At 22.9% G+C, this 14,373-nt stretch overlaps 2 protein-coding genes across 6 annotated transcripts in view; one reads left to right on the top strand and one right to left on the bottom strand.

The window, feature by feature from the left end:
* The window catches only part of ATP6AP2 (ATPase H(+)-transporting accessory protein 2), a 12,703-nt gene extending 7,921 nt beyond the window's left edge, over window positions 1-4,782 (bottom strand). The window contains exons 1-5 of one of the 2 annotated variants that reach the window (XM_017903683.1): window positions 4,646-4,782; window positions 4,413-4,540; window positions 4,003-4,233; window positions 3,474-3,788; window positions 3,260-3,352 (exon numbers count right to left, since the gene is read on the bottom strand). In XM_017903683.1, coding sequence (XP_017759172.1) covers window positions 3,260-3,352; window positions 3,474-3,788; window positions 4,003-4,233; window positions 4,413-4,540; window positions 4,646-4,688 — 810 coding nt within the window. In that variant the 5' untranslated portion in view covers window positions 4,689-4,782. The remainder of the gene's footprint in view (window positions 1-3,259; window positions 3,353-3,473; window positions 3,789-4,002; window positions 4,234-4,412; window positions 4,541-4,645) is intronic. The other variant, XM_017903685.1, reaches the window with a different exon arrangement.
* A 409-nt stretch (window positions 4,783-5,191) lies between these two features.
* Window positions 5,192-14,373, top strand: part of Vha100-1 (V-type ATPase subunit a family protein Vha100-1) — a 54,242-nt gene continuing 45,060 nt past the window's right edge. For 3 of the 4 annotated variants that reach the window (XM_017903689.1, XM_017903690.1, XM_017903692.1), the window contains exons 1-2: window positions 5,368-5,484; window positions 11,762-12,067. In XM_017903689.1, the coding sequence (XP_017759178.1) occupies window positions 5,368-5,484; window positions 11,762-12,067 (423 nt within the window). Of the gene's footprint in view, window positions 5,485-11,761; window positions 12,068-14,373 lie in introns of all 4 variants that reach the window. The other variant, XM_017903693.1, reaches the window with a different exon arrangement.

Genomic DNA, 14,373 nt, shown 5'->3' with positions numbered 1-14,373 from the left:
AAAAAAAAAAAAAAAAAAAAAAAAAAAAAAAAAAACAGGAGATTGACTCTAAGATACACAAGAATAAATAATAAACCTTATAAAGTTTTTATCTTTTAAGTTTTTTTTAAGTTTCTTGATAACTTTCATCTTTGTTTCTTACACTTTTAGTTCAAATGTAGAGATTTTTTAATATACTAATATTACTAGATACTAAATAGTAATAATATAATATGCATACAAACTATTGTACTGAAGAAGTAATTAAAAATAATATATATAATTATACCTCATATAAATCAAAATGATGTAGTTGGTCTATCAAGTATATTTTTATGTAAAAAATGTAATCAAAAAATAATAATTAAACAATTATATATATTAGAAGTTCACTTTTACAAAATGCTAATGAGTTATTTTGACCTATCCAGTCATTCTAGTGTTAAACAAAACTCCAGTAATAAGTAACAAAATCTTACTGAATGAAATTCATGTTTCAAATTAAAATTTAACTAAAGTAATTGTTATTTTTTTATTTCTTCTATTTTAAAGGGTACTTTTTCTTTACAAATACCATTAGTTATTATTTTTATATAAATTATTTTGTTTTAATAAATATAATTGACTTTAAGTTTATAAGTTTGAAAAAAAATTAAACATTCAAATATACTTTTATGAAATATATTAAGTTAAGCCTGCTGTTTATTAAAAATGATGTATTTTTGTAATGTAATATATATAGTGAACAAGCTGCCAGAGTCCTCAGAAACTCAATAGTATTAGTATTAATTTAAACACATGCAGAGACATCTGCTTCATCAAATATAAGTAACTTCATTTGTTTTCCATTAAAATTTCATGGAACCAATGATAGCATTTTTCTTGTTTGCTTTTTTACTTTATTTTTTTTATAACATAATACAAGCAATACTATCAATTAAGAACACGACCAATTAAGAATAGGCAAACATATCAAATTTGGGATATTTATTTAGTTACTCACTAATAAAAATTTGTGATAATTAAGGATTTTTGTATGAAATTTTTCTAAATGAAATTTTATTAAAAGATTACCACCACCCTAATGTATATAAAATAATACAAATAGATATAATTATTTTATAAAACTGTTTTAGTATATTCCGTGATAAAATTGAATGTTGTATATTTCTTGGTAATTTAACATATCAAAAAAAAAAAGAAATGTTTTGAATTATGGAATTATAAATATTTTCTGCATAATTCATTAACATGTTTGGAAATCATGCAAAAAGCTATCTCTACTTTTATACACTTGTTCAATTTCAACAAAATATTTGTTCATGCAACAATATGAACATACCTTTATTGCATTATTATTATTATTATAGTCATTATTATTGTTGTTACCATTATTAAATTTTGTATTATTGTACACCCGTTTAGTTTCCAAAGTGGATTCTATATTATTAGTTTTATTAGCCTATAAAATATATAGGTGTTAGACACAATCATTGAATATTATCGTACAACTTTCATTGTACTTGCAATACGAATATATTCATTATTCATATATATTAAAGACATTTATCATTGATATTTAAAAAATTTTGTATCATTAAATTTAGTTTCTACATGGAGTACAACTTGTTTTGAATGCATATATTATAGATATATTTTAGCATATAATTTATCTTGTTATAAATTCACATTATTATGATACAAAATGATATAAAATATCTGAATACTGTAAACCTAATATACTTTTTTAATTTTACCAATAAATATTTAGTATATCCAACCCAACAAATAAGTTGGATAAACACAATATTTAAGAGAAATGTAGATCCAATCTGCCACCTTTAACAGCAATTTCTTCAAAAGCTAAAATGTGATATATTAAATATATTATAAGAACTAACATGTTATTCAAATCCCTTCATTAAATTGCTGTTTAGTTTATATTAGACAATGTTAACATACATTGATAAATGCAAAAAGATTCTTTTATTAAATAGATAATTATGAAATATGGCAATATTGATAATAGAAATGTATGTGAATTAATTTCTTATACTAATTTTACTCTAATACTAATTTTGTAAATTCATCCATGTGACTAATAAGAAAAGTACTCACTTTAACAATTTTACTTCATATTTCGTATAAATATTACTTCTACTTAAATTAAAATTAATCAACAATAACTTATCACTTCTCAGATTATCAAAAATGTTAATTAAATATGATAATTTATCATTTATTCTTTTTAATTACTTACAAACTTTAAATTTAATAAAAGTAATATTTGTATAAAACCAATTTATTTTATAAGTTTTATTAATTTACATAATATACATTTGTAGTATCAATACTGCTAAGCCTTATATAACTATGCACTACCTATTAACTGTAACATTTTATAAAATGTATATTTAAAGAAATGTACACTTACTGAAATAAATAATTTCTTTCAATTTTTCTTTGAAATACTGTTTTACGATCATGTTTCAAAATTTTAATTTTATATTTATGATGAGTATACAAATAAGTTAATTTAACAATCATTTGAAATTATTTTCAATTGATTTTTTTCCAAATTCTGCAATTTGAAAAATTTGTATTAACTTCCTTCGTTAAACTTGAAAAGAAAAAGAAAGAATATGTTTTATGGTATAATATTGTAATTGGAATTTTTTATCAAACTATTTTGTCGAAATGCAACATATGCAAAAAAAAAAACCAAAAAATCTAGTAATATATATTTTTACATTTCATATAAAAAATGAAGTATATTTTTTCATTAAATATATTTATTTCAATTGGTATTATATAATCTAATTTAAAATCTGTAGAATATCATTGCTGCTGTCTTTAATAACATTGCTAAATAAAGTAGAAAAGGAATGAATTAATTTAGATTAAGGAATTCAATAATATAGAATCAATTTCTAATGAAGCTGAAGTACTATTTTGTTAATTAAAGAAAAAAAAGTATAACATAACCTGTTTATAAAGTATCTTTTTTTTTTCAAAATATAATATTTTTTAACATTATGTGTGTGTTTATATATATATATATAGATAATATATAGATAATATAGATATATATATATATATATGTGGAACAATATTTTATGTATATGTGTATGTATGTGTTTATATGTTTATATACGTAACCATATAAAATCTTAAAAAGGTCAATTTAGGCTAATTTCAAATGATGTTTGAACCAACTTGTTTTCTTAATGTTTATAATTATGATTTTATTTTATAAGCAGTATATATTTTAAATACAAACCGTATCTGTAGTTTCCCGTTTTTGCCTTTCTAGAGTTACTGAACGGATATGATGTACCTTACTTGCATTATTTGTGAAAGCCACAATCAATACCTGAAACAAAATTAGTATATCTTTTTAGTATATTACATACTAATATAAAATTATTGTACAGTGGTAAGTGTTAAAAAAATCTTAGAAATATTATATAATAATAATATATTGTAATTCTTACCTGACCATCATAAGCTTGAATAAATGCATCATGAATGACATTTAAAGCATTATTTAGCAATGATAAAGCTTCCCTGGAAGTAGTTGAATTACTACCATAAGCATCAAATATAGGACGCAAACCAGATATAACAAGCCAGTAAATATCAGACTTTGAATCTGGTTTGATTGCTGAAGGTGCTTTTTTAGCAATAGCATGGAGTAATTGTACTTCTTCAAGGAATTTTTTATCTTCTTCCTTTCTTAAACTTAAAGCTTGTAAAGATGTCTCATCAATTGGGGTAGGTTTCAATTCTCCAAGAGCAGATTGTCCTAGCTGAATTTGTATTGTATAAAAACCATTTTAATTTTAATTAAACTATTTTAGACATAAGTTTTTAATAAATATTAAGTATATTTATATAAATTAATAAACACTAATACATTAAATAATCAACATATAATTTTATTAAAAAGACTTATCAGCTTATTAATACTAATATTTTATTTTACTTTGGTAATACTTATATATATTATTATTTTATACTTACAGCATCCAGACCATCGCCTAAAGATATCCTCACTAAAGTATTATCATTATCCCTTTCTTCAAGACGTTCTCTAAGAGCTTGCCATGTAGTTTCTTCAACTTCATTAACATTTAAAGGAAATCTTTTTCCTTTCGATATGTTTAAAGAGTCCACTCCTTCTATTGCTACTGCAACAACAGCTTCTGGAAGTCTAAATGGATCAGTAATAGAAATACCACTCCATACCCCTCTCTATAACAGATATATGATAGTATACAATTAATATTTGAAATATTATAAGTTGTATAATTCATAATCATTAATAATATAATTGTAAATTTTATTTGTTTACATTTGTATACATTTTCCATTAAAATATAAAATATTAACAAATAAATGATATATGTACAGAAAACAGTTTAAAGATATACCAGTTTGACAGTGAAACCTAATGCAGCAGCTAATACTTCTTTAAGTAAGCTTTGTTCCACTTCTTCATTTCCATTGAATAAAACACTATTTGGGCTATGTAAAACTACAAAATCTCCACTTGCATTGACTATAATAATAGGGAATAATAATTGTAGTGTTTGAATGTTGTTAATTAATTAAACAAAAGAAAATGATATTTAAATATTATTTTAAAGCATATTAAAATTCATACCTACTGCTAATGCAGTTACAAAACATAAAAATAATTTAAACATTTTTATTCTAGCTGATCACTATAAAATTAAGACACTCCCTTAAATTCAATACGAATTCACAAACTGATCATATGACATTAACGTAATAGAAGGTTTAGTAGCAACAGCATGTGCTGACATATAGGGAGAATCGCATGAACTATATGCACAAAAGAGTCGTGTAGATAATGTAGTAGATATTTTCATACATTTAACTTACTTTTCTAAAAAGTAAAATATCTTTTATGATTTTCTTACTTTTAAATTTGCAACTTAAAAATTGTCTAGTTTTAAGTTCCTAAAAATAAATTAATATATAATTTCATTAAATTTAATACTATCATAGACAATAATTACTATCTTATTACTTCTTTTTCTATGGAAATAGACAATATGAACAAAATATTTAAATTGTCGCTAGTGTAGCTTCTGGGCGTTAACTAAAAATGTGAGTAGCGACATACCTTCAACTTGTGATTTATGCCCATCTTACCTCGTGACTACCCTATTGATTACTTCTGCAATCGGAATCGGGAAGCTGGTGTGTCTGCTAAATGTTTAGCAGGAGAAAATTGCGTTGAAATAGTGTGGATTCTTAGTAAATTTATTTTAATCTTTCTTATTTTACTTTGAAGTTTTATTTTTCACAACGTTTATAATCATTTTAACCTAACAATATTATTTCTTACTAAAATCAAATATGGGATCGCTTTTTCGAAGCGAAGAGATGACCTTGTGTCAACTCTTTTTGCAAAGTGAAGCAGCTTATGCCTGTGTCTCAGAACTTGGCGAACTTGGTCTTGTACAATTTCGAGATGTAAGTTTTATATTATTATTATTATTATTATTATTATTACTATTATTATACAAAATATACATGAAATGATTATATGTCATTACTATGAGAAAATATTTAATTTTTAAAGTATTGAATAATATGAAAAATTTCAAAATTTACGATATATGCTAAATAAAATATGTATTAAGAATTAATAGCTTTTTAATATAATTGAAACTATTCATTCAAAGTATTGTAAATCAATTATTTATTAATGTGAATATAAAAATATTTGGAGTTAAGTATATTCTAATTTTTACATTATGTTACCAAAGTAAAATTAGTAATACATGTCATTTAATATAAATGTATGTAAATTTTGATATTAATATACTATCATAATATTTCATAATGTTTCAAAATTATTGATATATTTTAATGTTTGATTATTGATTATAAAGATTAACCTTCATTTTATAAGAACGTAACAATGGAACAAATGTGAATTAGTTTATTGATATGGTTACAAGAGAACAGTGATTAGACAAACGAATAGAATAAATTAAGAATATAGTAGCTAAACAAATTTGTGTTGTAATAAAATATATTTGTATATTGGAATAAAATATCCTTTTTGCAAATATTCTTGTATCTATACATAAATTACAATAAAAATTAATACTTTTTTATCAGAAATAACTTTAAATTACAACATTCAATTTTTTAAACAAATTTTGAATTATTTTTCATTAAAATTCTAAATAACATTAGAATTACATTTAATATAATTTTTTTATTGAACATTAAAAAAATTAGAACATTACTGTGCATTATTCACAACATTTTTAGTAGTTCTAATATCTATTGTAAAATACCAAATAAAATGTATTATGAAATAGAATATATCGTGTCAAATATAACTTATATTGTTAATAATATTGTTTTATACCATTAAATTTATTCTACTGTACTGTAAATACAAAAAATTGAATTGCTTTTTTAAATATTATTAATGAATGATATTATCGATATTGTCATTATTAAAGTTTAAATATAGGAATTAATTTTCCATATTGAGTGATGTAGAATCATTTGTTCAAAACTATAATAAAATTCCATAAGATTAGATTATAACTTATAAGCTTAAACGAATGGCTTTGAGTTGTACGAAGAAAAAATATTTGTTTAGGAAACAAATATTCAAAATATAAAAATCTTTTCTTAAGATCATGTTTCTTAATATCTCAAATTTATCAATATTTTTAAATACCAAAATTTGCATTATTTTTATCATTTGATAAAACATTTAATAAAACAACTGAATATTTATATATGAGATTTCATTCGTTCATTTTCATTTCTTGGGAGTTATTTATTTGGTAACTAAAATTTTAAAAGTAGCTAAAAGAGGCACTTGAAATAAATAAATGATATGTTTAATGTTAATTAAATTTAATTAATATATAATTATGCTAATTATTAATGTTAAAAGAGAATTTTAATAGATATTTAATATATGTAATCTTTTTTTCCAGTTGATAATAAAAGAGGAAACTGTTAAAGATAATTTATTCTCTTTCAATTTGACAATATTTTTATTTCAACTCATTATTTTTAATTGAATAGAAAATCTAAGGGATTGATCGCAAAAATAATTTTTTAAATTTTATGCAATTAAACAAAAGGAAATGATGCCATAATATCATTTATTATCGATCAATTATTGAAAAAAATAATTATAATAAACTTTTTAACACATTGCTTTGTTGTATACTCTCGTATTATCACCGTTACGTATCAGCAAACGTTGAATCATTGCATATCAAAATTTGATATGACTATATATAACGGGATAGATACATAAATTTTTCGATTTTTCGTCACCGCGTGAAAGAAATTATGCGATATTGAATTAAGCCAACTTGGTTGGGAAGTATTATACTGTTTTTTTGTACACTTATTTTTATTGTGGACAATCCAGTTTATCATCAGGACGCATCACTAGTGTTAGCATGAATACGCAATAATGACGAAAAAAAAAATTATAAATTGCTGCATCGTAGTGTATCAGTGATTGATACGTATTGGTGTTACGATATGAGAATACTCAATAAATATAGACACACCTTAGACAAATAAATTTATAGTATGATATCATGAAGTATACAGATGTATTAAATACATTTCTTTGTTAGCTGAAAATTTTTTATAGATATTTTGAGGATATTTTTTCTGACACTGATAACGATTGGATTAAGTTTGAATTTTTTAAAACCGACCAAAAGAATTTTTGATAAACTAAATAAGGTAAGAGTTTGCTTTAATGATTTTGCTTTAATCTGTTTATTTTTTCCGGTTTTTTTGTGCTGCGCACAATGTGTCGAGTATATGAGCGTTCAGAACTAGTAAACAATTAAGATACTCTTATCTTTGTATCGATTATGAAATTCTTCAATCATTTTCACTATTGCAATTTGTTATTTGTTTGTTAATTGTTTAACTTTAACTTTGAAACATTTGATATCTAATGGTTTTCGTGGAAAATTCTCGAAATGAGTACCTTATATTTCATGATACATTTGTAACATTTTATTATTGATATGGTTACTGCTTCAGTACTTCTTGATATTTGAAGTTGTTGAAAATTTCATTTTATATCCAGTTAGATAACTTTCGAATAAAAATTTTGAAATGAATAGATTAAATGTTTAGGTCTTTATTGTATTGCTTATTAAAAACTATATTACGGAATTGAACAAAATTTTCAACAATACCTGAAAGTAGTGAAAAAATAATTAACTTAATAACAAGATATTTATAGGTATGCTTTAAAATGCGAGGTAATCATTTTTAACACTTTCTGTGAAGGTAATCAAATACCACATAATTATGTTTTCTAAATAAGGAAATACGATTTCAAGTATTTTCAACGTTTAAATGTTTATATTATATGAAAATTATTGTAGTGTTTTTAAATACTAAATCAATGTTTAAAATACAATAGATTCTATATATTACAGGACACCTTGTTCATTATACTTATTGACTAATGAGTCAGTAAGTATAATTATTTTTCCTTTGTCTGATTGGAAAGTTATAAAATATTCCGTATGAACTTGTAAATTGCCATTGGTTAAGCTCGATTAATCAATTTATTTTGTTGTTATCTTCTATAGTTGATCAATAAAATAATTATCCTGAATATCGACGAGTAACTTTGTTGTGGAAAAATTATAAAATTATTACGACTGGCAAGCTATATTTAATTGTGTAGTATATTATATTGCCAAAAGTATTAGTTTGTTTCTTTCATTTCTCACTTATTTCAGAATCTAATGTTTATTATCATAAGATATATTTTGTTCACTTTCTTTACTTTAAATGTTTATCTGAAATAATTATCTGTTTATAAAGAAACTTTAGGTAGTGGTTACGTTTGACTTAATGATACACAAAAAATGGCCGTTTTTAAAATACAACGTTATCTAGCTTCGATACGAAAAATTTATTCTAAGTAAATAATTTTTGCTCATCGACCATATAAATGAAATTTTAAGACATACACAAGGTGATTCTCCTACCAGTAAAGGCGAGTGTCGCCACTTAACAAAGCGACAATAACCTTGATTTGTTGTGTAATCTGTCGATATGGTTCTACACACATAGCAAACTGTCGAATTGACGGTTACCATGCAATGACATTTATATATGTATATATACGTAATACGAAATTGAAAGTGTGAAAATGAATATTGTTGTAGCGTTAAGTAACTGCATTCAATCTAGCAAGAGAATTATGTATATATATACATAGATAAAATATCAGTATTTCCGGATAAATATCCAATGAATTTAATAGTAGTATAAGCATATCAATCTTTATTTATAGTAATTAAAAATCCGTTTATCTGTGATTAATAGACATGTAAAGAAGGATTTTAGCTTCAACAAAATAATACGTAATACTGCATTATTCATTTTAATTATGAATATTACGATCACTTATGCATTACTAAATATTACATTCTAAATAATAATTATACATATCTAAACTGACTTATCTTTGTGTGAATAGGTTGCTTTGGATGTTCAATGAATCTAATTATTTAGCTAAGTATATACGGAATAAAAACTTAAATATAAAGAGATCTGCATTGATACTGAATATTGCATTGAATTAGAATTTTTTTCACAGTTACGTATATATTCGTGATCTATATTTATACAAAGTGTTCCACATAACTTCATACTACCAACTAGATTCCATCTTGTGATTTTACGAGCAAAAATAAATCAGAAATGTAGAACAAAATTTTTTTAACCAACAGGTCTAGTTTTCGAAAGCATCAGTTTTGAAAATTTCTTCGGTTTATATACCATCGCATGTCGACTTGATACATCTCGGCATATGTTCTTATATTTATAAACATGTTAATGATAAAGATTGACGTTCTGTTGTTTCTAATATCTTATTGCCGGTATGATCGTTACTATAGATAATGGATTGTATAACTTCGTAGAAAAGACACATAATTAAAATTATAAGGAAAGCTTTATCGTTATATGCATGACTACTTTATATACGCATATTGGAACATTTATACTATTGTAGAAATTTCTGAAATTTTCATGAATATTTTCAAAAATTATTTTTTGGATATAGAACTATCAAAATAATACAAAGAATAGGAAATTGATTTTGTTTTAATTAATTTCGAAAGTTTTATCTTTTAAATATGATATATGTTTAAATTATTTCTTTTATTCAATTATTTTTTAGGATTTGCAGCTAGTTCCAAATTCTGATTCATACTGATACATTCAGGAAATTCAAAGTAACACGATAATATAAATTATTCTACTTTAAATTATTTTATTATTATTAGTTTGCAAATTGAAGTTTGGAAAGGTTTTCTTATTTACTGTGAAACCATAAAGTCAAATTTCAATCCCTCTTGACCTTGGATATTACATATCACATGTTTAAATACTTAGTACATTAGTTTTTATCTTTTAGAACCTAACTTTTTGTAAATAACTTTAATATTCTTTGCTATTGGTTATTGCTACGAATTTACAAAATCTAATTATTCTAAAGATCATGATTTTCCTTTGTTTTCTCCATAACTAAACTATGCTAAGTTGATTGAATTCAGAACTCGATTATGTTTACGAAATCTGACTGTTTCTATCTAACGCCACTTTCCTATCGTTAAATTATTTAAATTGAGTGATTGGTTGCGTAATTGATTAAATTAATTGCTGATAAATCTTTTTCTGAATATTTTTCTTTCCACCTAGTTTTACGTGCCGGCTTCTTACAATTAGTATTAATTCAAGGTCCTTTAAAGATTTTAGATTGATCAATTTTTTTTTAAATTGATCACTTTTTTTAAACAGTTATTACTTCTGTGGGGTCTTACAGTTCCTTTTCAAAAATTCACTTATATGTATCTTAAACGGAAATGAAACACTATATATATATAAATTCTAATAATTTAAACGAATAAAATAAAGTATGGTTAATGAAATTTATAGGATCATTAAGAAATTAAAAATATGTTATCAAGAAATAAAACAATTTTTATCATATTGCATTTTGAATTTATTTTCGAGATTAAATAAACCAAAAAATGGAAACACTTACAAACAAATAAAAATGCATATTACATGTACCTTACATATAATACTATCGTTTAAATGTTGAATATCAATTTTATATTTTTATTTTATTTTTATATACAAATTAGGGACTTTATTTAATATAGTCATAGCTTAATTTTTCTATTAAAAAATGTTTTAATTTTTTTTTCATATTTATGAAATTATGTAACGTTTAATTTTAAATAAAACGTTACACTATAGGAGGACAAAAGTAAAAATATTTTTCTGCGAGCAAGGTTACGTTTATAGTCCAACCTAAGTGTATTTAAGTGTATTATGATAGATTAAACACTTAAGTAACGTTTATATCACGAAACAATATTTCAGATTGCAAATTGGTAAGGCTTTCTTGTTAGAATCTAAAACTAGAATTTAATATAAAATTTATTCATTTTATAATATGTCCACTTTATAGCAATAATTTATTTTAACTAATTAAATATCAAAATAATTGTTTATTTAAGGTAATTTTATATATTTATCTTGTTGATTAAATAAAATTATTATGTATTTTAAGAATAGTAATATTAATTTAAATATTACACATTTAAGTTAAAAATAAAATAATTTAATATAATATAAATTTATATATTATGTATTTATTTTATAATTCAATCATTTCATATATTAATTTAAACATATTTTTGTGTAGCTCAATCCTGATGTTAATGCCTTCCAACGAAAATTTGTTAACGAAGTACGTCGTTGTGATGAAATGGAACGTAAACTGCGGTACTTGGAAAAAGAAATTAAAAAAGATGGTATTCCAATGCTTGATACTGGAGAAAATCCAGAAGCACCACAACCCAGAGAAATGATAGATCTTGAAGCAACATTTGAAAAATTGGAAAATGAGTTGCGAGAAGTTAACCAAAATGCAGAAACACTTAAACGCAACTTCTTGGAATTAACTGAGCTAAAGCATATACTTAGGAAAACACAAGTCTTCTTTGATGAGGTAAGAATACCTTTTTCAAAACTTATTTTAACAGCATTTATGTAAAACACTATAGCTTGAATATGTAAAAAATATTACATAGTATTGCATTCTTAACCTGCACGAAAAATAAATACATAAATAAAACAAGTAGTATATATTATTACTATTGTTATTATATATTTACTACATATTGTAACAAATACATATATATATTGCATTAATGTACAGTATACATACAGAAGCACGTAATTGAAACCATTTTGAAAACTCTGTAAATAATAATTTTATTGAGAATTGATTTAGATAAATGTTACGTGATTCAAAAGGGACTATATGTTGCACTATTTAGTTTTCTCTTAATATTTAAACTTTAAGAGTATGTTTACATAAATGTCTAAAATAAAAATTAAATTTTGTTGTTTTATTAATAGGTATAGATAACACAGAAATAAATTTAAACTTGTTAAATAGTGTGAAACAATTAAAACGTCTTTTGGAGAAATTTGACTAATAAATGTAACTAGTTTCAATTAATATTATAAAAGAGTAATATATTACTGTAATTAAATTTCATTAAAAGTCGTTTAAAACAGATATTGTTTAACATGATTAAATTTGTTTAGGTGTTACATTTCTTTGTAATAAAAAAGAATTTAATTTTCATTTAAAGAAATTGGAAGTTTTTATGATTTTGAAAAGCATAAGAATTTAAAGAGTTGAGTATTGTAATATACAGTATTTTTCAAATTATGTAATAATTGTTTAGCTCAATTTTCATTAAAATCATCATTTCAAGAATCATTAAAGTGGTTTTAGTCTCGTGCTTTATTCTGTATTTCTATACAAGAAATTTGAATAATGGATGAGAGAAAATATGAAAATTAATTTTACATGATAAAGTAAGATAGTAATCAAGGATAATAAATTTGTGTTTAAAGCTTTGTTTTTTAGTAGTAAGTACTCAAGTATTTAGGCAAGAACTATCTGAGTGGATTAATAATTCATTCAATAATCAAGAATATATGATAAACAATTAAACATGTGTTGAAACTATCTAAAATTTTGAGACATTTGGTGTCAGAATGTATTCTACTATAAAATGTGTAAAATAGATAAAATAAGCTAACCTTGTATATTCAACAAAATTTACAAAGTTATAATAAAGGAAAGAAAGATCTTTCTTGGCATACAAGTCAATCCTTATAAATAATTGACATGTGAAAAAAAGTTTATGAGTACTATCTCTATGAAAAATATCTACTATTGTATTATGTATGTATTACTAGTAAATGTATTACAGTTGTGTCTTTATCTTTGTCTAGTCTATAAAATTATAGATAATATATTTACTCCTTTTGTCTAATATATTTAGAATTATACACTTTATAATAATATAAAATTTAGTCACAGTTATCCTAATATGTATAGACCCTTTTTGTGAACATATGCACATATTAGTTATTTATAAAGACAAATTTGTGTGCTGAAGAAGGCATTGATTTCTTTCACAATTTTGCCTTTAATTTAACTTTGCAGATTTTAATGAATATATTGAATTTATATAATTTTTCTATTTTACCAATTGTATACAAAATATTATAAAGTATTGCAAAATTAACTGTTGTTATATGATATGTATACATATGAATTGTTTATGTTCATTGATGTTTGCTGAATTACTAGTTCTTAAATATGCTTGCTCAAATATCTATACGTTTATAACAAAATACAAAGCTTTAATTGAAATTTCATTATTCTAGATGTCTACATTATTTTGACATTAAACTGATTTTTTTATTTTTTCGCTTACATAATATTGTATATGAAAATATTGTACAATGAATCATGAGATATAGAATAATTGAATGTCTTTTACATTTATCATGTAGCTAGAAGGCTAGCAAAAAATATTGAGGTTTTTATTCAATCATTATTATTGAAAATATTTTTAAATATAAAAGTTTAAATATTATCTGATTCTAATGAAAAAGTAAAATTTGATCAGTAGAAAAATTGGATATAAAAATGAAGTCGAAGAATAAGATTAATAATACAGATTTTTACAATTCTTATTTACTATAATGCATATATTTATATACCTTGTGCCATTGTGAAAAGGAATAATAAGAAAAAGAGATATTAAAAATGAAACAGATAGATATTATGACTGAAATTCAGTCATAATATAATCCAAAACCTTTTTCTTATTATTCCTTGACTTTAACTTTATCTCTATTTTAATTATTTAAAGTAAATTTACTTTGGCACTACTCCAACAAATAGGTTTCTGGGTTTAAAATTATTTCATATTTAAATATGAAATA

The sequence above is a fragment of the Eufriesea mexicana genome, unplaced genomic scaffold (assembly GCF_001483705.2).
Source record: "Eufriesea mexicana isolate 0111107269 unplaced genomic scaffold, ASM148370v2 scaffold2467, whole genome shotgun sequence".
Classification (NCBI taxonomy): Eukaryota; Metazoa; Arthropoda; class Insecta; order Hymenoptera; family Apidae; genus Eufriesea; species Eufriesea mexicana.
Note: the sequence above shows the minus strand (reverse complement) of the source record. Positions and strands in the feature narration are given on the sequence as shown.